The sequence below is a fragment of the Salmo salar genome, chromosome 11 (assembly GCF_965601325.2).
Source record: "Salmo salar chromosome 11, fSalSal1, whole genome shotgun sequence".
In the NCBI taxonomy this organism is placed as follows: domain Eukaryota; kingdom Metazoa; phylum Chordata; class Actinopteri; order Salmoniformes; family Salmonidae; genus Salmo; species Salmo salar.
In genome coordinates, this window is record NC_138301.1 from 5,228,863 (window position 1) to 5,255,198 (window position 26,336).

At 41.4% G+C, this 26,336-nt stretch overlaps 1 protein-coding gene across 1 annotated transcript in view; it reads left to right on the forward strand.

Annotated features, from left to right (window-relative positions):
* The window catches only part of syt14a (synaptotagmin XIVa), a 101,005-nt gene extending 93,222 nt beyond the window's left edge, over positions 1-7,783 (forward strand). The window contains exon 8 of the mRNA XM_082957615.1: positions 919-7,783. Coding sequence (XP_082813741.1) covers positions 919-1,232 — 314 coding nt within the window. The 3' untranslated portion in view covers positions 1,233-7,783. The remainder of the gene's footprint in view (positions 1-918) is intronic.
* Positions 7,784-26,336: the final 18,553 nt, after the last annotated feature.

Here is a 26,336-nt window from a genome sequence, read left to right on the forward strand (position 1 = left end):
ATGAATTATGCTTTGAATTTGTATGCAAAGTTGTGAGTGCACAGTAGTTGAGGATGGAAATGGCACATTAATCAGTTGTCACAATCCCTGTCATTCATTGACAATGGTAGAAGAACTTCTCCACCACCACTGGCCTCTTAAGACATCAACAGTTCTACAGTTTAAGCCATTCTACAGCAAGCTAAAATAAAATTAAGTCTATTTTGGTAGTGTCAAAGAGCGCAAGAGATCCCCTGAATTCAAGGCAAAGAGCTACAGTATAGGCATTCAAAAGCAGCTGGCACTGATTGTTATAAAAGCCCTGTCAATTCATGCCTTACCCGCTCATTCACAGCAGTAGAAATATGGAACATTATGGAAAATGGTTATGACCAAAGGCGAAACATGATCAAAGCCTTTATGATTGCTATGCTTGCCACTGTTTCTTCCAATTTGGATTGCAGCCTTGGATGTCGTCAGTTGTGGTCTCAGGGTTTTTTGCCTGTAGATAAAATACAAAATAAAGTAAGTGATGAATATTCACTTTCTAATAGTTGGAGTTGAATCCCTACATTGTTTTTCTGGGAGGTAATTGAATAAAGAATGATCTAGGAATAACTTTAGTGATATGATTTAATAAATTTTTTATGCTTCCGTAATTGCTTTGCCATGGGGTATGTTCAGTTTTGCATGTTGCCGTGCTGTAGCTTATCCATTTATTGTATTATGTATGTCACCCCCCCCCCCCCCATTTTTTTTCATATTTGTCACCCCTCAAGAAATCTAACTTATTAATTTGAAGAAAAAATTATGTAATGCTAGCATTTCCTAAAATTAACACAATTGTTATTTTTGGACTATAAGCTATATCTCAGCATTTGAGATATAGAATTGTTTAGTTTTCAGTCCTTAATCATTCTCCCCATTTCTTCCTCTTAGATACATATGTCAAGCTGACCTTATTGAACTCAATGGGCCAGGAGATGTCCAAGTGTAAGACGTCGATCTGTCATGGCCAGCCCAACCCTACATACAAGGAGACATTTGTCTTCCAGGTTGCCCTCTTCCAGCTGTCAGACGTGACGCTCATCCTCTCCGTGTACAACAAGCGCAGCATGAAGCGCAAGGAGATGATCGGTTGGATCTCGCTAGGCCTCAACAGCTCTGGAGAGGAGGAACTCACTCACTGGACCCAGATGAAAGAGTCCAAAGGACAGCAGGTCTGCCGGTGGCACAGTCTTTTGGAATCATAGACCGACAGAATACAGGAGGAACAGGGGCAGGGCTAAGCCCATAGGTGTCTCTGCTCAGGTGAAACATTCTTTATGTGGACTGGGTTGATGGGTTGGGCATGGTGGGTGGTGTTATGTGGTCTAGGCTATGGCAAATGACTTGACAGTGTTACTTAATATGCCAGATGTTTTAAATCGTCTTTGATTAGGATGAACACTTGTCAAAGCTGATACGAAATTCCCTGCAGGGTCATAGCATCTTGTCATGGTTGCAACACATTTACAATTTGACACACTTGGGACACATTGGGTGAAATTTTTACAGTGCAAAAATCTGTACTGTAATTGAAAGAGACCATATTACTTCAAGTGCTTACTGCTCCATCTATTGTTTCCACATGTATTTGGGAAACAAAGATAGATACAGTATGTATCGCATATCTGCACTGTTTAATGCTAAACCTGGATGAATCATCGATTCTCTCACGTAGTTGTACAATGAGAGGAATAGGAATACATTCTGTCTTGACAATAGCAGTGCTCTTTCGCATTGTTAAGTACTTACAGTGCATTTGGAAAGTATTCAGACCCCTTGACTTTTTTCACATTTTGTTACATTACAACCTTATTCTAAAATGGATTAAATAAAAAATGTTCCTCATCAATCTATATACAATATTCCATAATGACAAAGCAAAAACTGGTTTTTAGAAATATTTGCAAATGTATTAAAAGATCTGGGGAAGGCTACCAAAACATGTCTGCAGCATTGAAGGTCCTCAAGAACACAGTGGCATCCATCGTTCTTAAATGGAAGAAGTTTGGAACCACCAAGACTCTTTTTCAGCGGCAGTGAGTCAGAGACTAGTCAGGATCGAGGGAACGATGAACGGAGCAAAGTACAGAGAGATCCTTGATGAAAACCTGCCCCAGAGCACTCAGGACCTCAGACTGGGATGAATGTTCACCTTCCAACAGGAAAACAACCCTAAGCACACAGTCAAGAAAACGCAGGAGTGGCTTCAAGTCTCTGAATGTCCTTGAGTGGCACAGCCAGAGTCTGGACTTGAACCAGATCAAACATCTCTGGAGAGATCTGAAAATAACTGTGCCGCCTCGCTCCCCATCCACCCTGACAGAGCTTGAGAGGATCTGCACAGAATAATTGGAGAAACTCCCCAAATACAGCTGTGCCAAGCTTTTAGCGTCATACCCAAGAAGACTTTAAGCTGCTTTCGCTGCCAAAGGTGCTTCAACAAAGTACTGATTCTGAATACTTATGTAAATGTGATATTTCAGTTTTGTATTTTTCATACATTTGCAAACATTTCTAAAGACCTCTTTTTTCTTTGTCATTATGGGGTATTGTGTGTAGACTAAGTAAAAACATAAATTGAATCAATTTTAGAGTAAGGCTGTAACGTAACAAAATGTGTAAAAAGTCTAGTGGTCTGAAAACTTTCCGAATGCACTGTAAAAAAGGAATTGTGTGTTTTGAGTTGTGAGCTTGCATTCTGACATCAAGAACAGATCTTGAATTGTGGTGGTATTTGCGCTCTCGCATTTGCAACCATGAAAACCCTTTAAAATTGCAAATAGTTGCACATCATACATGTTTTTTATATTGAACTCTTTATCAATCATAAAATATAATGCAAGTCCTTCATATTGCAAAACTTTATGTTTATGCTTTGTTTATAGTACATAGGGCAAGCAAATTGGCTTCTCCCAGCAATGACCTGGTAGATTTGTAGTGACATGTTTTGGGGATTTAGAAATAGCGATCAATTTTACTCTAGAAAGTAAACAAAATTATTTAACATATTGTATAGATAAATAAAAACAAGGAGGCTCTTAAAATACCTTTATTTTTATGAATAACAAATACAGTGTGTCCCTAAGTTTATGCCATTGGTGTTATTCCTTGAAAATCGATCATTACAAAGATATACAAGGACTTTGAGCATTCCCTGCTAATCACAACCTTCTAGTATGTCTAAATACAAACTGCCATTGGTGTTACTCAATTTAAATAAAGGTAAATTACATTGTAAGCTAAATTTAATCATATCACTTTAGTAAATTGTCCCAATGTATTCATAATTAGTCAATATTATTTAAAGTAATTAAGCTGCCATATTAGTTGATTTAGAATGTGAAGATGTACCAAAATTCATAAAAACAATGAAGTATATTTTCTTTCACAATGCCATGCCCAAATGCCACCAGAATTCAAGAATGGCCCAGATACAGAGAACTAGTTTGTCTAGTTTCAAGTTTCAAGTTTTAAAGTCACATGCACAACTACAGTGAAATGCTTTTTTTGCAAGCTCTAACCCCAACAATGCAGTAATCAATAACAATGTAATACAAAAAATAACAAGCACACGAGTAAAATAACAAATAAGAAGAACACGATAAAGTAAGTAAGCAACATGCAGGATATTGTCGGGAACTGGAACATGCTGTTGTACATGTCGATTTAGAGCATCCCAAACATGCTCAATGGGTGTCATGTCTGGTGAGTATGCAGGCCATGAAAGAACTGGGACATTTTCAGCTCCCAGGAATTGTGTACAGATCCTTGCAACATGGGGTGTTGCATTATCATGCTGAAACAGGATGGCGTGATGGTGGCAAATGAATGGCACAACAATGGGCCTCTGGATCTCGGCACGGTATCTCTGTACATTCAAATTGCCATCGATAACATTCAATTGTGTTCGTTGTCCGTAGCTTATGCCTGGTCATACCATAACCCCACCGCCACCATGGAACACTCTGTTCACAACAATGATATCAGCAAGCTACTAGCAGACATGGCACCATACACATGGTCTGCGGTTGTGAAGCCGGTTTGACATACTACCAAATTCTCTAAAACAACGTTTCAGGTGGCATATGGTAGAGAAATTAACATTAAATTCTCTGGCAACTGCTCTGGTGGACATTCCTGCACTCAGCATGCCAATTGCACACTCCCTCAAAATTGAGACACTTATGGCATTGTGTTGTGTGACAAAACTGCACATTTTAAAGTGGCCTTTTATTTCCCTATGTAATGATCATGCTGTTTAATCAGCTTCTTGATATGCCACACCTGTCAGGTGGATGGATTATCTTGGCAAAGGATAAATGCTTACTAACAGGGATGTGCTTACTAAACGAATGTGTGCACACAATTTAAGAGAAATAAGCTTTTTGTGTGTATGGAAAGTTTCTGGGATCTTTGATTTGAGCTCATGAAACATGGGACCAACTATACACAGGTTCACTTTGAGTCAAGACCAACATACAGCTGGCTAATTTTCTGCAAGTGTGGCAACTTGTTTAGAAAAACTGCATCTTGTCTGATGATTGTTGACTAGCGCTTGCCTAATCCCTTTCCCAGAGTGAAATATCTGATCCAAATTTGCCTATATAAACATGTTTATAAATAGGATAACAGACTAAAGCCCGGTACAGATACAACAGCCCACATAATGAGAGGCGAGATTAGAAAAACTAGCCCATTTTAAAATGTTGTGTTGTAGAACAGCAGACTAAAGATGGGGCATTCAGGTAAAAAATACAAGAGACGCAGTTAAGACTGTTTCCACAGTAACGTTCCCTCTTTACAATGACGTAATAAAAGTTTGAAACAAAATTGCCATTTGTTGTAGCAAGGTGCTGTAATAAACGAGTATCATGGAATACATGCTCCAGAAACAGGGCCCACTTTGAGACTAGGCTAACTGATTGCAGCAAAATTGCTAGCTAGCTGTCTGCTTGACTAACTAGCTAGCTGCTTGGCTAAACACATAACTTCAGCACACTGTTCTCTGATTGGCTAAAAAGACTGTCTCAACTCAAGTCTTTAGCCAAGGTTTGACATGTTGAATCTTGGAAACTCCAGAAGCCGACCTGAGATGTTCTAAAACTAGACTGCTCAGATCAAGAAAACGTTGTTTTAAAACAGCATAAAACCGTCTCGTCTCAGCTGTTGTACCTGTACCGGGCTTAACAATGGTAAAAGAGGAAACTGTCCTGATGAGTGAATGGTCTAAGCCAGGGCTCTCCAACCCTGTTCCTGGAGAACTACCCTCCCCTAGGTTTTCAATCCAACCCCAGTTGTAACTAACCTGATTCAGATTATCAACCAGTTAGTTATTAGAATCAGGGTTGGAGCGAAAATCTGCAGAACCATAGCTCTCCAGGAACAGGGTTGGAGAGCCCTGCTCTAAGCTAAGTGACTGCACTCTCTCATACCACTTTTAAGCATTGCTTGTTTCTCACAATGACGTTACTGGCCTAATGTAAGTGGGGAGTTAGAGTTAGAAAGGTGGCATGTTTTGATCCAGACTTAATTACACATGTACTCTCAACACTTTTCCTAATTGGAAGTGCTTGGGGAATAGCACTCCTGATGTGTGTTGTCATATTACCAAAAAGTGACGCTGTGAGTGCACAATATTAATAGGAGATATTTGAGCTTCTACTTTTAAAACAATAGCAAATTGGAGTTGTGAAGAATTGTTGGTGGTCAATCAAGCAGGTGCAAGTAACACACATTCCCTTCAACTAAGCAAGTTTTTCACAAAAGCAAGTGAATTCTGAGCCTTCGTTTAACGATGATGGATAGGGATCTTTAGCAGCCTTATCTAATGATAAGTGTCACTTGGTTCTTTGTACCTGCATTCAGTTTGCTTCAACATTTGCTACGTTGTGTGACGGATTGTACTGAACGACATGTTTCCCTAGAATGGTATGCACTGTTCTTCAACAGCTTTTGAGGTACGTTTTCTCCCATTTGTTGGGTGTGGCGAGGTGTGGCCTGATCAATATGGGTGTGACCAGTGCCAGGCACAGCTGTCTAAGACATTGCATCGCAGTGTTGAGGCGCCACTACACCCTGTGGGTCGATCCCAGGCTGTGTCACAGCCGTCCGTTACCGGGAGCCCCATAGTGCCCGCTCAATTGGCTCAGCGTCGTCTGGGTTAGGGGATGCTTTGGCCAGGGGGATTTCTTTAGCTCATTGCACTCTTGCAACTCCTTGTTGCGGGCCTTGCGCCTGCAAGCTGACTTCGGTTGTCAGTTGAGCAATGTTTCCTCCAACACATAGGTGAGGCTGGCTTACTGGTTAAGACAGCAGTGTTTTAAGAAGCAATGCTTGGCGGGTCATGTTTCGGAGTATGCATGACTCGACCTTCGCCTCTCCCGAGCTCGTTGAGGAGTTGCAGCGATGAGACAAGATCGTAACTACCAGTTGGATATCATGAAAAAGGGGGTCAAATTACAATAAAAAAATTTGGGTGTGACCATTTGACATCGCAAACCTTGTGCAGCACACCATACAGTAATCACCCTCTGGGCCACCATAATCTCAACGCTTCATCTGGTTGTTCAGTACCATTTCAGTTGAATTCAACATTGCACACCGTTATCTGTCTAATATAGCATTGTCACTCATCTGTTCTTTATTATTTTTCTTTTCCCTGACCCCTGATGCTGTGTGCTGTGGTGGCACAACAAGAATCCCATTCACTTGCCGTACAGTCTAGGTTTCTCCTTTCTCCTAAAGCGCGCAGTTGTTTACTACTTCAACAAATATAAAAGCATTGGATTGGTGGAGACATGGGCCAGTGGGAGTTTCCACCATATTTCTTATACGAGTCATTTCCTTTCAAATCATTGAAGGGAAGTGAACAAGTGCACACTTTGAGAGGAGAGATAATTGGGCTATAGCTCTTGTTCTACCCGTTATTGATCCTCCTGTTAGTGTAGGATCCATTCAAAGGCCAATGGAATCCAGTGAGCTTTCTTGTAGGGGTAAAGGACAAATGGAGCACATACACAACTCTCACGCAAAGTTACAGTGCCAAAATTTGCAAAAAGCATATAACTTAAAGGAATAGTCAAACTTAATAAAGGAGACAAAAGAAACTACCGGTCACTCCGGACAGAATTAAATCATTGTGTATTACATTTCAAAGTGCATAACTAGTATGGCTGGTACGTGGTTTTTGCTTTTTCTGTGGAGTATCACAATTCCTGTATATGTTCCACTACTTAACTGTTCTATTTGACTATAGCAAAGATACTTCTCACTTCTTGATTGTTACATCCTGTATACTTTACATTTAAAAAAATGTTGATCTATTTTTGTATTGATAGTGGGAAATAGCTCTGTGAGAAGTTGTTTTTAGTCACGTACGTTATTCAAACAATTTAGTTGATTTATTTCTTTATATATGGATAAATAATTTGAACAGTTGAACAGTAGAGCAAAGCAACACACTTTTCTTGTTTTTTTGTTGTTGTCAAAATAAGATGCGGTAGGGAATTGAAAAATACAAATAAAAAACGAAATGTATGCGGGGGAATGTTGTTGCTAACTGTGATGTTGTCTCTAAGTGCTGTTGTCAGCATTACTTAGAGTAGCAATGTGTATTTCTTGTACAGTTCTTTAGCTTGTAACCCCCATCGCCCCCCCCCAAAAAGGATAAAGAAATATGAAAGGAAAATATGTCAAGTCAACTTTCACAAGAAGTCCCACAGTATGCCAGCACATTAAATCAGTCTCTCTCTCTCTCTCTCTCCTCTCTCTCTCTCTCCTCTCTCTCTCTCTCTCTCTCTCTCTCTCTCTCTCTCTCTCCCTCTCTCTCTCTCTCTCTCTCTCTCTCTCTCTCTCCTCTCTCTCTCTCTCTCTCTCTCTCTCTCTCTCTCTCTCTCTCTCTCTCTCTCTCTCTCCTCATTGTCAGGGGTGCATGGAAATGTCTTGGTCTGATCAAAGCGAAGCTATTCAATCAGAGGTGTAGGCTTCTTGTCCAGAATAAGACAAAAGAGAGTGAAAGTGTCAGTCCTCCACCAAAGGTTTCAATCATACAGTGACGGTCTCTCAAGACGTCAATATTTTTTACGAGGTAACACCCCAATCCTATTGCCATTTTTAACACATTATGTACACACTTGCACAGTTACTACTGGTATTTTCCTATTTACTGTGTGTAAACAGTGCCCTGATATATGTAGGATTTGATCAAATTTCGGTAATGCAGTTCAAGAAGGCTTTTACTTAGATTAGTAAAAAAAACTCTACTCAAATGTTAGACTCCACAAATACCAGCACTGAAATCCCATGGCACATTTTGTTATTACAATGTACCCTTGCATGAGAAACATCGATGATACACATTTCCTATACATTTTGTAATTGTTAGACAAGTTCTAGTGTCAGCAAATTTTGTGAGACACTGACAGACATTTCGAATGATAACACCATTGACCTAAATGTTTTGTTACCAAAGAAACAGCTACTAAGAAGACATCTGCTTGTGTCATGTTAAGACGGAATTCACAGATTTTCACCAGCATTACAACAGATAAATCTGAATTAGCCTGCGGGGTCTTTTACTCAACGACCCGCCTGTGTGTAACGCAATGCGAATGCATTTATAGGTATTTAAAGTATACATGCTGCCATAGGGAGCCATAAACTGTGATAAAAGCGTATATAACGTTTTTAGAATGCAGAATGTAATTCTTTCTGAATATATTGATGGGCTATATGTTTTTATAAAAGGTGTTATGAATGCTTATAGTCTTATAATTCACCTTGGAATTTGGGCTCATAATGCAGCATGGAGTGATATACTGTAAGTCACTATAAACAATTAATAATGCATTATGCAGTGGTGTAAAATACTCAAGTAAAAATACTTTAAACTACTACTTTAAGTAGTTTTTTGGGGTATCTGTACTTTACTTGATATATTTTTGACAACTATTACTTTTACTTCACTACATTCCTAAAGAAAATGATGTACATTTTACTCCATACATTTTCCCTGACACCCAAAAGTGCTCATTACATTTTGAATTCTTAGCAGGACAGAAAATTGTCAAATTCACACACTTATCAAGAGAACATCCCTGGTCATCCCTACTGCCTCTGATCTGGCTGACTCACTAAACACAAATGCTTTGTTTTTAAATTATGTTTGAGTGTTGGAGTGTGACCCTGGCTATCTGTAAATAAATAAAAACAAGACAGTTGTGCCGTCTGGTTTGCTTAATATAAGGAATTATATTATTCGTACTTTTACTTTTGATACTTAAGTATATTTTAGCAACTACATTTACTTTTGATACTTAAGTTTATTTAAAACCAAATACTTTTAGACTTTTACTCAAGTAGTGTTTTACAGGGTGACTTTCACTTTTACTTGACTAATTTTCTATTAAGGTATCTTTACTTTTACGCAAGTATGAAAATGGAGTACTTTTTCCACCACTGGCATTATGCACTGGTGGTGCATAGAAAGTGCCACGGCCGGTACTTGATAGCACTACTGCAGTGGTTCTGTATAATAGTGTGTCTGGAAAACATTTAGGTATGGCACCCTTTTTTGTAAATCTTTCACACTACCATGGCTTGAAACGTAACATGTTTACAAATATGTTATATGCTTTGCATTATTATTATTTTGTCAATTAGTTGATTTACATAGTAGTTTTATTCAGTTTTTGATTAGTTTTCTTGCTTTTTAAAAACTGCCTATACCACCGATTCGATCGGCTCTACATTTTTCTCTTGGGAATTACTACAACTTTGTGTCACTGTGTGTAAATGTACTTCTGTACTTACCTGTGTACTAGAGATCAGATTTGATTTGTAAGAATGTATTTTATGATTATTATTGATTAAAAAAATGATTTCTATGGCATCAAACACAACTACTTTGTGTCTTAGTGTTTAATTTTGTATATTCTTTCAGTCCACTCTTAGAACATTAACCAAGACATTAGTAGGCAGGGCAAACCCATTTTGGCAAAAAAAAACACACGGAATCTAGTAATACATCACTGGTTAGAGGACCATTTGTAGAGGACAGCGAGCTACATTTTGAAGTGTTGTATTTTGCTTTAAGTAGGTCACCAACGCAGTAAGTGTAATGCAACACTTTATTTGTTAATGACTTCCATCAATATCCCGCTGAAATCAATAGAACAGGGGAAAATGTTTGGGGTGTAGCGCTGTTTAAACTACCACAATTCAAAGGCCATAAGGTAACTTTGAATAAACTATACATGGTTGTTGGTTAGATGAGAACTTGTAGAATGCTTATATCTATATTTTGGATTGTCAGATGTTGATTTCGGGAGTCTTCTCTCAAAGAAAACAGAACAAACCACTTTTTCTGTTAACTTCAACGAATTACCACCCGCCATAGGATATCGCTGTTGACAATGGTAAGCTGCTATTTAAGTAAAAACAAAACAAAGATATTGATCCATATTAAGCTATTTATCTTGTGTCATTGTGTTGACTATAAACTTTTATACTAACATTACAAATCTGAGGTAAAAAGGATGTGTAATTCGGCCCAATTCTATGTGGTCAAACATCAGCTTGTGTAATGTATAACACATACTGTCCACATCATGAAAAGTAGCATCATATACATTCATTAGACATGGCAAAAATAATTCAATATCTTAATTTAGGATGAAGCAAACAGACTCAATAATCACCTATATTTCTCACTAGTTTAACCGTTTAGAGATATCTCATAAAAAGCTATTTCAATGGAGATTCTCCATTAAGCATGCTAGAGCATATATTCCAGGACTATGGCTTTTCTATTTTTATTCAACTATATCATTTAAACATTGTATAATGAAAACTTGGTGCAAGGAATGGGCTGTGTCGAGTTATAAACAACATAAGCACACCTCGGATGTCAAAATCACAATGCTTGTATTTAGCAGTGCCAATGATTATGTCAAGTGCATATCACATTCGAGCTATGTTGTGATGTGCCTCTTCAATTCGAGAGATGAGCTTTTGATTATGAGGAGAGCACGGTCACAGAGGTAAGCTCTGCCGATACAACTCAATCCATACAATCGATACTCAATCGCATTGACCTTTATCAAAGTAACCAATGAGGTCTTGGCTTGGTCCCAAGACAGTAATTTCCTGTTCAACGTAAAATATTTGGCAGCATTATCAACAGGTTCAGAATAATTCTGTTTTGAATGGAGTAATACATTTTTTTTGTGAAAATCACTGCAATAACTGTGCTTTATCTGTCACCCTGATATTGGCTATACTAGCTAGACAGCTACTTCCATCTCCATACTGCGGGACAAATTGTGTCTCGGCTTGCAGCGCATACTCCCCCCATTGAGCAATAGACTATCACTGTGACGTTGAGGTTGTTACTACCAATATTACAAGTTATTTTTCATGTAGGCTGCCATCCTTGTCCAAATAGTGGGCTGGAAACAATTGGCCATGCTAGTTACTGCCAGCGGAAGGTGATACAGCTGCAGGAAGCAAATGACTTTGGTATTCACCATGATTCAACACCGGTGGCACTGGTCATTCACAACAGCTTGTCGTGCTTCCCGAGCACAGTAATGTTAGCTAAATGTCACGTCACGGTGACATCCAGATGGTTACCAATATGTATACCGTATCTTACAAGTTGTTTCTCCAAATGATAAATGGATCTTTTCCCTCATCCATCAAAATAAACAACTTTCTTTACAAGTTTTCACTATGCCTGGCCTCGGGAGGGTAGGTTTGCAGTGGTGTAAAGTACTTAAGTTAAAATATTTTAGAATAAGTCATTTTTTGGGGGGTATCTGTACTTTACTTTAATATTTATATTTTTGACCATATTTATCTTTACTTCACTACATTCCTAAATAAGATAATGCACTTTTTAATGTACCATACATTTTCTCTGAAACCCAAAAGTCCTCGTTACATTTTGAATACTTAACAGGACAGGAAAATTGTCAAATTCACGCACTTATCAAGAGAACATCCCTGGTCATCCCCAATGCCTCTGATCTTTTAATCAATTTTAGTGAGTCATTATACCCCATAATGACAAGGCAAAAACAAGTTTCTAGAATTTTTTGCTAATTTATTAAAAATGTTAAACTGAAATATTTAATTTGCATAAGTATTCAGACCCTTTACTCAGTACTTTGTTGAAGAACGTTTGTCAGTGATTACATTCTCGAGTCTTCTTGGGTATGACGCTAGAAGCTTGGCACACTTGTATTTGGGGAGTTTCTCACATTCTTCTCTGCAGATTCTCTCAAGCTCTTTCAGGTTGGAAGGGGAGCATTGCTGCACAGCTATTTTCAGGCCTCTCCAGAGATGTTCAACCAGATTTTTAAGTCCGGGCTCTGGCTGGGCCACTCAAGGACATTCAGAGACTGTCCTTGAAACCACACCTGCGCTGTCTTGACTGTGTGCTTAGGGTCGTTGTCCTGTTGGAAGGTGAACCTTTGCCCCAGTCTGAGGTCCCTATGGTCACTCTGACAGAACTCCAGAGTTCCTCTGTGGAGATGGGAGAACCTTCCAGAAGGACAAACATCTCTGCAGCACTCCACCAATCAGGCCTTTATGGTAGAGTGGCCAGATGGAAGCCACTCCTCAGTAAAAGGCACACTCGGAATTTGTCAAAAGGCACCTAAAAGACTCTCAGACCATGAGAAACAAGATTCTCTGGTCTGTTGAAACTAAGATTGAACTCTTTGGGCTTATTGCTAAGCGTCACGTCTGTAGGAAACTTGGCACCATCCCTTCGGTATTGTAACATAACAAAAAGTGGAAAAAGCCAAGGGGTCTGAATACTTTCCGAATGCACTGTATATACAATTATTTATTTTTATTTATTCAGGACAACCAAATTGAGACCAGTGTCTCATTTACAATGGAGACCTGAGAAAAAAATATAAATGAATACACAATAAAATAAAAAACATTCAGAAATAAATCAATACCCTCAGAGAAACCTCTTGATACAGTCCACTCTACAAACAATGCTGTTTCAAAATATAATAACCCTGCTAAGACATACTGTACTCTGGCATTTCAATATAAAGTCTGTGTGCATAATATAGGGGAACAATATCGCACTGATACTTTCACCTCCATTTGTGAGGAGGTGAAACCTCCATTGCTATCCATATTGTACCCATATTAACAGGATACAATGTGGATAGCAATTACCCATCAGGTAGAAAAACATGCCATGTAGGCCTTCATAGTTATAGCCTACTTGTGGATTACACCCAAAGTCACCAACTTTTGTCTAATGTTTATAGACAACCAAAATCATATAAGATTTCTCTACTCCCCAAATTACTCTAGGAAGGTCAAGTAGCAGAAAGAAAATAAAAACTTACTGGGTATAATTAGGCCTACCCTCTCAATGTGAAACGATAACGTTTCTGACCCTCTGTGAGGATATGGTTTGAATACGGCTATTCACTGGTTTAATAAGCTTACCCAGCATAGTAGGGACACCCACTTTCTGAACAGTGTAATAAACTATAACCACCCGACAGGTGGGGACAATACTGGATTGAGCGGAGTAGCGTTTAGGTCTAGCGTTTAGGGCTACTTGGGATGTATCCTTGATGGAAGCTTGGGAGGTGTGAGCATGGCCAATAAGGTGCTAGGGAAGGTTAATGCCAGGACTAAGTTTTTGGCTAGAAAGTCCAAGCTGCTTGATAAGGACTCCATGAAAGTGCTAGCTACTGCCCTCATTCAATGCCATTTTGACTCTGCTAGTACTTCCTGGTTTGGGGGCTTATCTAAACTTATGAAGGGGAAGCTCCAGATAGCCCAGAATAAGCTGATCAGGGTAGTATTGAAGGTGAGTCCACGTACTCACATAGGCAGGAGCTGCTTTCAGGAACTAAACTGGCTGCCTGTTGAGGCTAGGGTGTCCCGGATTAGACTAGGTTTGGTTTACAGGAGTATTTATGGTCCTGAGCCCGGAAATCTAAGTGATTACTTTCCTCGTGTTAGGGATGTACACAATCACAGCACCAGATCAGGTGTTGCTGATGTGTGCTTATACAGGTTCAGGAGTAATGCTGGGAAAGGTACTTTCTTGTATACTGGAGCCTCAGAATGGAATGAGTTGCCTCTGCCTATAAAAACAATGTCCTCTCTGGACAGCTTTAAAAATAAAGTAAAAATATGTTTGATGTCTTCTGTGCCCATATGAATAACCCCTATGGTATAACTGGAATGATGAGATAGATGTTCTTCTTCTATGTTTTTGTTTTATTATTTCACTGCCATACTGTTTGATCTTGTGTAGCCATGTTGTCTCAAGAGGACCACAATGGAAATAAGTCCCTGACTTTATTGTGTGTTATCCTCAATGATTTTATTTATGTGCATGTATGGCTTTTAAGTTTTATGTGTGCTTGTTTTTTAAAATGGTCGAATTAATAAACTAAACTAAACACCACCTTTAGTAAGCTGTTAATGGTCTGGCGTCTGAGGTCAAAACACCACATAAACACAAGGTTCGCTTTCAGTCAGTCACTCTAAATAGCATACTGTGGAGAGTCAATGACCAATCATATTGAACCTGAAGAACTGAAATCCCACCCAACAGGCCAATGGATGCCGAGCCCGCCATTGAGCTCCACCTTCCTGGCTATATTACCAGGGCTTGCAATCATTTCCTCAATTCTTTGCTCTTCAACTCGCCTGAAGGAAGAACGTGTCACGCAATTTAGAAACTTTTCAAGCACACGAAGACCATGAGATTCAGCACTTAGGTGTCTGTTAGTGGGGAGAGAGTACTCGTCCCCCTAGATGCTGTGAGTTTTGGGTCTTTGGTATCGGTTTTTGTGTTTGATAAAAGCGAACTACTTTCTGCTCTGCTTGTGTAGCTAACTCTTCCTTGCTAGGGTAGGATTTGTGTTTGCTAAAACCCACTACTTTTTGCACTGCTTGTGTAGCCAGTGCTTCCTTGCTTGCGTAAGATGGCTAGTGGTAAAAGTAAGTTAAAAAAGACTAACCAGCCAAGTTTGATCCTCCGACCATGCCCTAGGGCATGTGGTTTTACAATGAAAATTAAAGATACTCACGAGTGCTGTTCTGTTTGCCTGGGGTGGGAACATGCCCAGGAGGCTTTGGCTCGGACCAGTTTGTGTGACTATTGTCTCCGCCTGGGTTCAACTTCCATTTGACAGTGGGCTTACTTTGTGAGAAAGATTAGGGCTGCTGGCGAAGGGTCTTCCGGTGATAGTGACCTTGGGAATGGGGTTATCTAAGGCCAGGAGAAAGCAGCAGCGGTGGTTGGAGTAGATATGAGTATCATCCCAGCCGAGTGAAGCTCATTCTGTTTTCTCAGGCAGTGTTTAGAGTCCGGATTCCAGTGATGATATACTATCCCTGGTTGGCTCCAGAGGGTTTTTAGAGTGTGAATCGGATTACATCAATCCGGATCAGCCTAAAGCTTTGGATTTGGTGGGGGAACGTGAACTATTGGTGGTTAATGTGCCTTTGATGGAGATGTGTCGTAGGGTGGCAGATCAACTAAGGGTTGAATTGGCTAGTTCCTCCAGGTTTGGGGGAAGGTATTTACCTCCTGTCCCTGCAGCAATGAAGCATTGCTTACCCCCTGTTTAAAGATTTAGCCAATGAGGTAAAGGATACCCCTCATTCAGCCAGGCCAGTTTATGGCGAGTTCATGAATGTAGATGGTATGGAGGAGACTGGGCTCGTTTGCACACCACCGATGGATGTAAAGCTGGCGAGTTACTTAGCTCCAAAGGCTAACAAGGGGGCTACTCCTAGCTTGGTGCTTCCAAATAAACAGTGCCGGTTCTTGGTGGATCAGCTGGACAAAGTATACCAGGCTGAGGTTCAGGCGGCCCAATTGTTGTATGTGGTCACAATGTTGCAGATGTATCATGTCGATTTGCTGCAGGAGCTGAATAAGACTGTGGAGGCAGGAAAGCTGGTTTAACCTGTTATGGCTAGGGGGCAGTATTTTCACAGCCGGATAAAAAACGGACCCGATTTAATCTGATTATTACTCCTGCCCAGAAACTAGAATATGCATATAAGTATTAGCTTTGGATAGAAAACACTCCAAAGTTTCTAAAACTGTTTGAATGGTGTCTGTGAGTATAACAGAACTCATTTGGCAGGCCAAAACCTGAGAAGATTCCATGCAGGAAGTGGCCTGTCTGACAATTTCTTGCCCTTCTTGATTATCTCTATCCATTACAGAGGATCTCTGCTGTTACGTTACACTTCCTACGGCTCCCATGGGCTCTCAGAAGGCAGCAAAAAGCTGAATCGTGGCTTTGCAGGCTCTGGTTGAAAAAAAGTAGCGCGTTTGGGTAGTGGCTGGTTACAGTACTGTGAGACTCAGGCTCGTGCCCGCGTCGACAGAATGCTTTGTTTTCTTTCGTCTGTTTACCTAAACGCAGATTCCCGGTCAGAATATTATCGCTTTTTTACGAGAAAAATTGCATAAAAATTGATTTTAACCTGTTAGGGCTAGGGGGCAGCATTGACACGGCTGGATAAAAAACATACCCGATTTAATCTGGTTACCACTCCTACTCAGTAACTAGAATATGCATATACTTATTACATATGGATAGAAAACACCCTAAATTTTCTAAAACTGTTTGAATGGTGTCTGTGAGTATAACAGAACTCAAATGGCAGGTCAAAACCTGAGAGATTCCTTTACAGGAAGTGGCCTGTCTGACCATTTGTTGAACTTCTTTTCCATCTCTATCATTTACTAAGGATCTCTGCTCTAACGTGACACTTCCCACGTCTTCCATAGGCTCTCAGAGCCCGGGAAAAAACAGAATGTCGTCATTCCAGCCCCAGGCTGAAACACATTATCGCCTTTCTCAAGTGGCCCATCAAGAGACACTAGCTTATGCGCGTGACCCCGACCGCCCCCGCCTTTGGGATTTTTTCCTCTGTTTGCCGAAAAGGAGATTCCCTGTCGGAATATTATCGCTTTTCTACGAGAAAAATGTAGTAAAAATTGATTTTAAACAGCGGTTGACATGCTTCGACGTACGGTAATGGAATACTTAGAATTTTATTGTCAGGAATTGCGCCAAGCGCATGACACTTCTTCACTATTTCGGATAGTGTCTGGAACGCACGAACAAAACGCCGCTATTCGGATATAACGATGGATTATTTTGGACCAAACCAACATTTGTTATTGAAGTAGCTGTCCTGGGTGTGTATTCTGACGAAGACAACAAAAGGTAATGACATTTTTATAATAGTAAATATGATTATGGTGAGTGCTAAACTTGCCGGGTGTCTAAATAGCGAGCCCGTGATGCCTGGGCTATGTACTTAGAATATTGCAAAATGTGCTTTCACCAAAAAGCTATTTTAAAATCGGACATATCGAGTGCATAGAGGAGGTCTGTATCTATAATTCTTAAAATAATTGTTATGCTTTTTGTGAACGTTTATCGTGAGTAATTTAGTAAAATGTTAGCGAATTCCCCGGAAGTTTGCGGGGGGTATGCTAGTTCTGAACGTCACATGCTAATGTAAAAAGCTGGTTTTTGATATAAATATGAACTTGATTGAACAAAACATGCATGTATTGTATAACATAATGTCCTAGGGTTGTCATCTGATGAAGATCATCAAAGGTGAGTGCTGCATTTAGCTGTCTTCTGGGTTTTGGTGACATTATATGCTGGCTTGAAAAATGGGTGTCTGATTATTTCTGGCTTGGTACTCTGCTGACATAATCTAATGTTTTGCTTTCGTTGTAAAGCCTTTTTGAAATCGGACAGTGTGGTTAGATTAACGAGAGTCTTATCTTTAAATGGCTGTAAAATAGTCATATGTTTGAGAAATTGAAGTAATAGGATTTTTAAGGTTTTGAAAATCGCGCCACAGGATAGCCGTGGCTGTTACGTAGGTGGGACGAATTCGTCCCGCCTAGCCTAGAGAGGTTAAACAGCGGTTGACATGCTTCGAAGTACGGTAATGGAATATTTAGAAATCTTTTGTCATGAATTGCGTCAATTACATTTAAGTCATTTAGCAGACGCTCTTATCCAGAGCGACTTACAAATTGGTGCATTCACCTTATGATATCCAGTGGAACAACCACTTTACAATAGTGCATCTAAATCTTTTAAGGGGGGGGGGGGGGGTTAGATGGATTACTTTATCCTATACTAGGTATTCCTTAAAGAGGTGGGGTTTCAGGTGTCTCCGGAAGGTGGTGATTGACTCCGCTGTCCTGGCGTCGTGAGGGAGCTTGTTCCACCATTGGGGTGCCAGAGCAGCGAACAGTTTTGACTGGGCTGAGCGGGAACTGTGCTTCCTCAGAAGTAGGGGGGCCAGGAGGCCAGAGGTGGATGAACGCAGTGCCCTTGTTTGGGTGTAGGGCCTGATCAGAGCCTGAAGGTATGGAGGTGCCGTTCCCTTCACAGCTCCGTAGGCAATCACCATGGTCTTGTAGCGGATGCGAGCTTCAACTGGAAGCCAGTGGAGAGAGCGAAGGAGTGGGGTGACGTGAGAGAACTTGGGAAGGTTGAACACCAGACGGGCTGCGGCGTTCTGGATGAGTTGTAGGGGTTTAATGGCACAGGCAGGGAGCCCAGCCAACAGCGAGTTGCAGTAATCCAGACGGGAGATGACAAGTGCCTGGATTAGGACCTGCGCCGCTTCCTGTGTGAGGCAGGGTCGTACTCTGCGAATGTTGTAGAGCATGAACCTACAGGATCGGGTCACCGCCTTGATGTTAGTGGAGAACGACAGGGTGTTGTCCAGGATCACGCCAAGGCTCTTAGCACTCTGGGAGGAGGACACAAGGGAGTTGTCAACCGTGATGGCGAGATCATGGAACGGGCAGTCCTTCCCCGGGAGGAAGAGCAGCTCCGTCTTGCCAAATTTCAGCTTGAGGTGGTGATCCATCATCCACACTGATATGTCTGACAGACATGCAGAGATGCGATTCGTCGCCTGGTTATCAGAAGGGGGAAAGGAGAAGATTAATTGTGTGTCGTCTGCATAGCAATGATAGGAGAGACCATGTGAGGATATGACAGAGCCAAGTGACTTGGTGTATAGTGAGAATAGGAGAGGGCCTAGAACAGAGCCCTGGGGGACACCAGTGGTGAGAGCGCATGGTGCGGAGACAGATTCTCGCCACGCCACCTGGTAGGAGCGACCTGTCAGGTAGGACGCAATCCAAGCGTGGGCCGCGCCGGAGATGCCCAACTCGGAGAGTTCACAGTATCAAAGGCAGCAGATAGGTCTAGAAGGATGAGAGCAGAGGAGAGAGAGTTAGCTTTAGCAGTGCGGAGAGCCTCCGTGACACAGAGAAGAGCAATCTCAGTTGAATGCCCAGTCTTGAAACCTGACTGATTAGGATCAAGAAGGTCATTCTGAGAGAGATAGCAGGAGAGCTGGCCAAGGACGGCACGTTCAAGAGTTTTGGAGAGAAAAGAAAGAAGGGATACTGGTCTGTAGTTGTTGACATCGGAGGGATCGAGTGTAGGTTTTTTCAGAAGGGGTGCAACTCTCGCTCTCTTGAAGACGGAAGGGACGTAGCCAGCGGTCAAGGATGAGTTGATGAGCGAGGTGAGGAAGGGGAGAAGGTCTCCGGAAATGGTCTGGAGAAGAGAGGAGGGGATAGGGTCAAGTGGGCAGGTTGTTGGGCAGCCGGCCGTCACAAGACGCGAGATTTCATCTGGAGAGAGAGGGGAGAAAGAGGTCAAAGCACAGGGTAGGGCAGTGTGAGCAGGACCAGCGGTGTCGTTTGACTTAGCAAACGAGGATCGGATATCGTCAACCTTCTTTTCAAAATGGTTGACGAAGTCATCCGCAGAGAGGGAGGAGGGGGGGAGGAGGATTCAGGAGGGAGGAGAAGGTAGCAAAGAGCTTCCTAGGGTTAGAGGCAGATGCTTGGAATTTAGAATGGTAGAAAGTGGCTTTAGCAGCAGAGACAGAAGAGGAGAATGTAGAGAGGAGGGAGTGAAAGGATGCCAGGTCCGCAGGGAGGCGAGTTTTCCTCCATTTCCGCTCGGCTGCCCGGAGCCCTGTTCTGTGAGCTCGTAGTGAGTCGTCGAGCCACGGAGCAGGAGGGGAGGACCGAGCCGGCCTGGAGGATAGGGGACAGAGAAAATCAAAGGATGCAGAAAGGGAGGAGAGGAGGGTTGAGGAGGCAGAATCAGGAGATAGGTTGGAAAAGGTTTGACCAGAGGGAAGAGATGATAGGATGGAAGAGGAGAGAGTAGCGGGAGAGAGAGAGCGAAGGTTGGGACGGCGCAATACCATCCGAGTAGGGGCAGAGTGAGAAGTGTTGGATGATAGCAAGAGGGAAAAGGATACAAGGTAGTGGTCGGAGATTTGGAGGGGAGTTGCAATGAGATTAGTGGAAGAACAGCATCTAGTAAAGATGAGGTCAAGCGTATTGCCTGCCTTGTGAGTAGGGGGGGAAGGTGAGAGGGTGAGGTCAAAAGAGGAGAGGAGTGGAAAGAAGGAGGCAGAGAGGAATGAGTCAAAGGTAGACGTGGGGAGGTTAAAGTCACCCAGAACTGTGAGAGGTGAGCCATCCTCAGGAAAGGAACTTATCAAGGCGTCAAGCTCATTGATGAACTCTCCAAGGGAACCTGGAGGGCGATAAATGATAAGGATGTTAAGCTTGAAAGGGCTGGTAACTGTGACAGCATGGAATTCAAATGAGGAGATAGACAGATGGGTCAGGGGAGAAAGAGAGAATGTCCACTTGGGAGAGATGAGGATTCCAGTGCCACCACCCCGCTGGCTCGATGCTCTAGGGGTATGCGAGAACACGTGGGCAGACGAGGAGAGAGCAGTAGGAGTAGCAGTGTTATCTGTGGTAATCCATGTTTCCGTCAGCGCCAGGAAGTCTAGGGACTGGAGGGTAGCATAGGCTGAGATGAACTCAGCCTTGTTGGCTGCAGACTGGCAGTTCCAGAGGCTGCCGGAGACCTGGAACTCCACGTGGGTCATGCGCGCTGGGACCACCAGGTTAGAGTGGCAGGGGCCACGCGGTGTGAAGCATTTGTATGGCCTGTGCAGAGAGGAGAGAACAGGGATAGACAGACACATAGTTGACAAGCTACAGAAGTGTTGTTTCTTGTATTATTGTCTCTTGTGTCTTTAGAGAACTGTTTCACTTTGATATCCTTTTTCTTCTGTCCTGATTTTCTCTTTCTTTTCTTCTGTTAACTAGATATTCTTTGTTGTTCTTCGTTAGCTAGCTAGCTTCTTCCAAAAGAGTCCCTAGCAACTGCTTAGCGTCATGCTCGTGACCCTTATTTACACTTCGGATAGTGTCTAGAACGCACGAACAAAACGCCGCTATTTGGATATAACGATAGATTATTTTGGACCAAACCAACATTTGTTATTGAAGTAGCAGTCCTGGGAGTGCATTCTGACGAAGACAACAAAGGTAATCAAACTTTTGTAATAGTAAATCGGAGTTTGATCAGGGCTAAACTTGGTCGGTGTCTAAATGGCTAGCCGTGATGGCTGGGCTATCTACTGAGAATATTGCAAAATGTGCTTTCACCGAAAAGCTATTTTAAAATCGGACATATCGAGTGCATAGAGGAGTTCTGTATCTATAATTCTTAAAATAATTGCTATGTTTTTTTGTGAACGTTTATCGTGAGTAATTTAGTAAATTCACCGGATGTTTGCGGGGGGTATGCTAGTTCTGAACGTCACATGCTAATGTAAAAAAGCTTTTTGATATAAATATGAACTTGATTGAACAAAACATGCATGTATTGTATAACATAATGTCCTAGGGTTGTCATCTGATGAAGATCATCAAAGGTTAGTGCTGCATTTAGCTGTGGTTTTGTTTTTTGTGACATTATATGCTAGCTTGAAAAATGGGTGTCTGATTATTTCTGGCTGGGTACTCTGCTGACATAATCTAATGTTTTGGTTTCGCTGTAAAGCCTTTTTGAAATCGGACAGTGTGGTTAGATTAACGAGAGTCTTGTCTTTAAAATGCTGTAAAATAGTCATATGTTTGAAAAATTGAAGTTTTCGGATTTTAGAGGAGTTTGTATTTCGCGCCACGCCCATCATTGGATATTGGAGCAGGTGTTCCGCTAGCGGAACATCTAGATGTAATTAAGAGCTTCTCGACAAAATCCGTGCTACGGCTGATTTTGTGCTGTGTCTGTCCCGCTGTACTATCCTGGCTGTGGGGAAAGGTATGGGGGTGACGGTTGTGGCTCAGCACCACCTCTGGTTGACGTTGTCCCAGATTCCTGAGAGTGACAGACGGATGTATTTGGATGAGCCAGTTTCGCCAACAAGGTTGTTTGGTTCAGCTATGGAGTCCTTACAGGCCCGTTTCGAGGAGAAATAAAAACAGGATGCCCTCCACCCCAAGCAGTTAACTTCTTTGGGATAGGGGGCAGTATTTTCACGGCCGGATAAAAAACATACCCGATTTAATCTGGTATAACAGAACTCATATGGCAGGCCAAAACCTGAGAAGATTCCATACAGGAAGTGCCCTGTCTGACAATTTGTTGTCCTTCTGTTGCATCTCTATCGAATATACAGCCTCTGTGCTGTAACGTGACATTTTCTAAGGCTTCCATTGGCTCTCTAAAGCCGCCAGAAAGTGGAATTGGGTGTCTGCTGTCTCTGGGCAAAGAACAGCAGCCAAATATGTTAGTGGTCAGCCTGGGGACAGTGACACTGGAGATGCGCGTTCACGAAACTACTCCATTTTTTTCTTTCATTTTTTTCTTTCAGCCTTTGAATGAATACAACATTGCACGGTTGGAATATTATCGCTATTTTACGAGAAAAATTGCATAAAAATTGATTTTAAACAGCGTTTGACATGCTTCTAAGTACGGTAATGGAATATTTTTTTTGTCACGAAATGTGCTCGCGCGTTACCCTTCGGATAGTGACCTGAACGCACGAACAAAACGGAGCTATTTGAATATAACTATGGATTATTTGGAACCAAAACAACATTTGTTGTTGAAGTAGAAGTCCTGGGAGTGCATTCTGACGAAGAACAGCAAAGGTAATCCAATTTTTCTAATAGTAATTCTGAGTTTAGGTTGTCCCAAACTTGGTGGGTGTCAAATTAGCTAGCCGTGATGGCCGAGCTATGTACTCAGAATATTGTAAAATGTGCTTTCGCCGAAAAGCTATTTTAAAATCTGACACCGCGATTGCATAAAGGAGTTCTGTATCTATAATTCTTAAAATAATTGTTATGTATTTTGTCAATGTTTATCGTGAGTAATTTAATAAATTCACCGGAAGTTTTCCGTGGGTATGCTAGTTCTAAACATCACATGCTAATGTAAAAAGCTGTTTTTTATATAAATATGAACTTGATTGAACAAAACATGCATGTATTGCGTAACATAATGTCCTAGGAGTGTCATCTGATGAAGATCATCAAAGGTTAGTGCTGCATTTAGCTGTGTTTTGGGTATTTGTGATGCATGCTAGTTGCTTGGAAATGGCTGTGTGGTTTTTTGTGTCTATGTACTCTCCTAACATAATGTAATGTTTTGCTTTCGCTGTAAAGCCTTTTTGAAATCGGGCAACGTGGTTCGATTCAGGAGAAGTGTATCTATAAAATGGTGTAAAATAGTCCTATGTTTGAGAACTTTGAATTATGACATTTTGTGGTTTTAAATTTGGCACTCTGATTTGTCACTGGCTGTTGAATAGTGTGGGACGATTTCGTCCCACCTCCCCTAGAGAGGTTAATGGGGCAACAGTGCTCCCGAGTGGCTTCGGCACGTTACTGGTTGCCGAAGTAAACGTTGTGGGCCGGGAATCAGAACAGCAGTAACACGAAAGCACAGAGTTTCTACCCAAGGTTCCTCAGTGTTCAGGGGTATCGAGGGTGCGGTATTGTCCAGGTGTGGGCATAATAAACACAGTTCCGTCCCCACTTTCAGACACACGGTTGTCAAGAGTGGTGGATATGAAAACAAGCATGACAAAATAAACTAATGATCCCAGTCCTCAGGGTGGCGCTCTGCCCCTTCAGGAGATAATATGTGACTGAGCAGCTCAAATCAGTCTTATGTAGCAAAATTTGAAATTCGTTTTTTAAATTGAATAAAAGTAAAGACTCAGAACTACTACATGGTATATTATACACTGCATTTTTGAGGAACAATGGGAAAGTAATTCTGCTTTGAAAGTTGATAAACTTGTAAACTCACTTTTGAGAAAAGGGCCTTTTAATATTTTTGGTACCTACTGGAAAGCTCTCCTTTGTCTACACCCATTCAGCATGATTCACACCCTCTTAAACCAGCACCACCCATTTCTTTAAGGATGCACATGTGAGGTCATATGCTAAACAGTGAGTAGTGTAGTAAAGATTAAGACTAAAAGTGGTAGCAGACTACAATAAGGAAAAATTCCAGGTAAACAGAAAGTGTCCAGATAAAATTATTTTATAAATATTAGATGAAGCTTACCCAGACACACTTGTCTAAATTGATGGGTCATGTGAAAGAAATGCTATAACCCCCAGCCACATCCAGTGGTGGAAAAAGTACTAAATTGTCATACTTAACTGTTTCAAATTCCTCATATTAAACCAGACGGCACAATTTTTTTAAATTTTTTTTTATTGATGGATAGCCAGGGCACACTCCAGCACTCAGACATAATTTACAAACAAAGTATTTGTGTTTAGTAAGTCTGCCAGATCAGATGAAGTATTTTGTATTTGTATTTATTATGGATCCCCATTCCTGGGGTCCAGCAAAATTAAGGCAGTTTGTACAATTTTAAAACATTACAATACATTCACAGATTTCACAACACACTGTGTGCCCTCAGGCCCCTTCTCCACCACAACCACATATCTACAGTACTAAATCGATGTGTATGTATTGTGTGTGTGTGTGTGTGTGTGTGTGTGTGTGTGTGTGTGTGTGTGTGTGTGTGTGTGTGTGTGTGTGTGTGTGTGTGTGTGTGTGTGTGTGTGTGTGTGTGTGTGTGTGTGTGTGTGTGTGTGTGTGTGTGTGTGTGTGTGTGTATGCATATGTTTGCGCCAATGTTTGTGTTATTTTATCTGTTTTTTTAAATCTAATTTTACTGCTTGCGTCAGTTACTTCATGTGGAATAGAGTTCCATGTAGTCATGGCTCTATGTTGTAGTGTGTGCCTCCCATAGTCTGTTCAGGACTTGGGGACTGTGAAGAGACCTCTTGTGGCATGTCTTGTGGGGTATGCATGGGGGTCCGAGCTGTGTGCCAGTAGTTTAGACAGACAGCTCGGTGCATTCAACATGTCAATACCTCTCATAAATAAATGTAGTGATGAAGTCAATCTCTCCTCCACTTTCAGCCAGGAGAGATTGACATGCATGTTATTAATATTAGCTGTCTGTGAACATCCAAGGGCCAGCCGTGCTGCCCTGTTCTGAGCCAATTGCAATTTTCCTAAGTCAGTTTTTGTGCAACAAAACTAGGGCCTGTAGGACCTGCCTTGTTGATAGTGTTGTTAAGAATGCAGAGCATCGCTTTATTATAGACTTAGCTGCTACTGCATCAATATGTTTTGACCGTGACAGTTTACAATATAGTGTTACTACAAGCAGTTTAGTCATCTCAATTTGCTCAATTTCCACATTATTTATTACAAGATTTAGTTGAGGTTTAGGGTTTAGTGAGTGTTTTGTTCCAAATGCAATGCTTTTAGTTTTAGAAATATTTAAGGCTAACTTATTCCTTGCCACCCACTCTGAAACTAACTGCAGCTCTTTATTGAGTGTTGCAGTCATTTCAGTCGCTGTAGTAGCTGACGTGTATAGTGTTGAGTCATCCACATACATAGAAACTCTGTCTTTAGTCAAAGTCAGTGGCATGTCGTTAGTAAAAGCAAGGGGCCTAAACAGCTACCCTGGGGAATTCCTGATTCTATCTGGCTTATTTTTGACAGGCTTCCATTAAAGAACACCCTCAGTGTGCTGGTACTGCTTGATCTGTGGCAGCGGCCTGAAGTACGGAGTCAGGTGTTGTTGCCATTACTCACCTTGAATTGGACAAATTATTTTTCTTTAACCTCTTACATCTAGACGTTCCGCTAGCGGAACACCTGCTCCAATATCCAATGATAGGCGTGGCGCGAATGACAAATTCCTCAAAAATACAAAAACTTCAATTTTTCAAACATATGACTATTTCACAGCATTTTAAAGACAAGACTCTCCTTTATCTAACCACACTGTCCGATTTCAAAAAGGCTTTACAGCGAAAGCAAAACATTAGATTATGTCAGCAGAGTACCAAGCCAGAAATAATC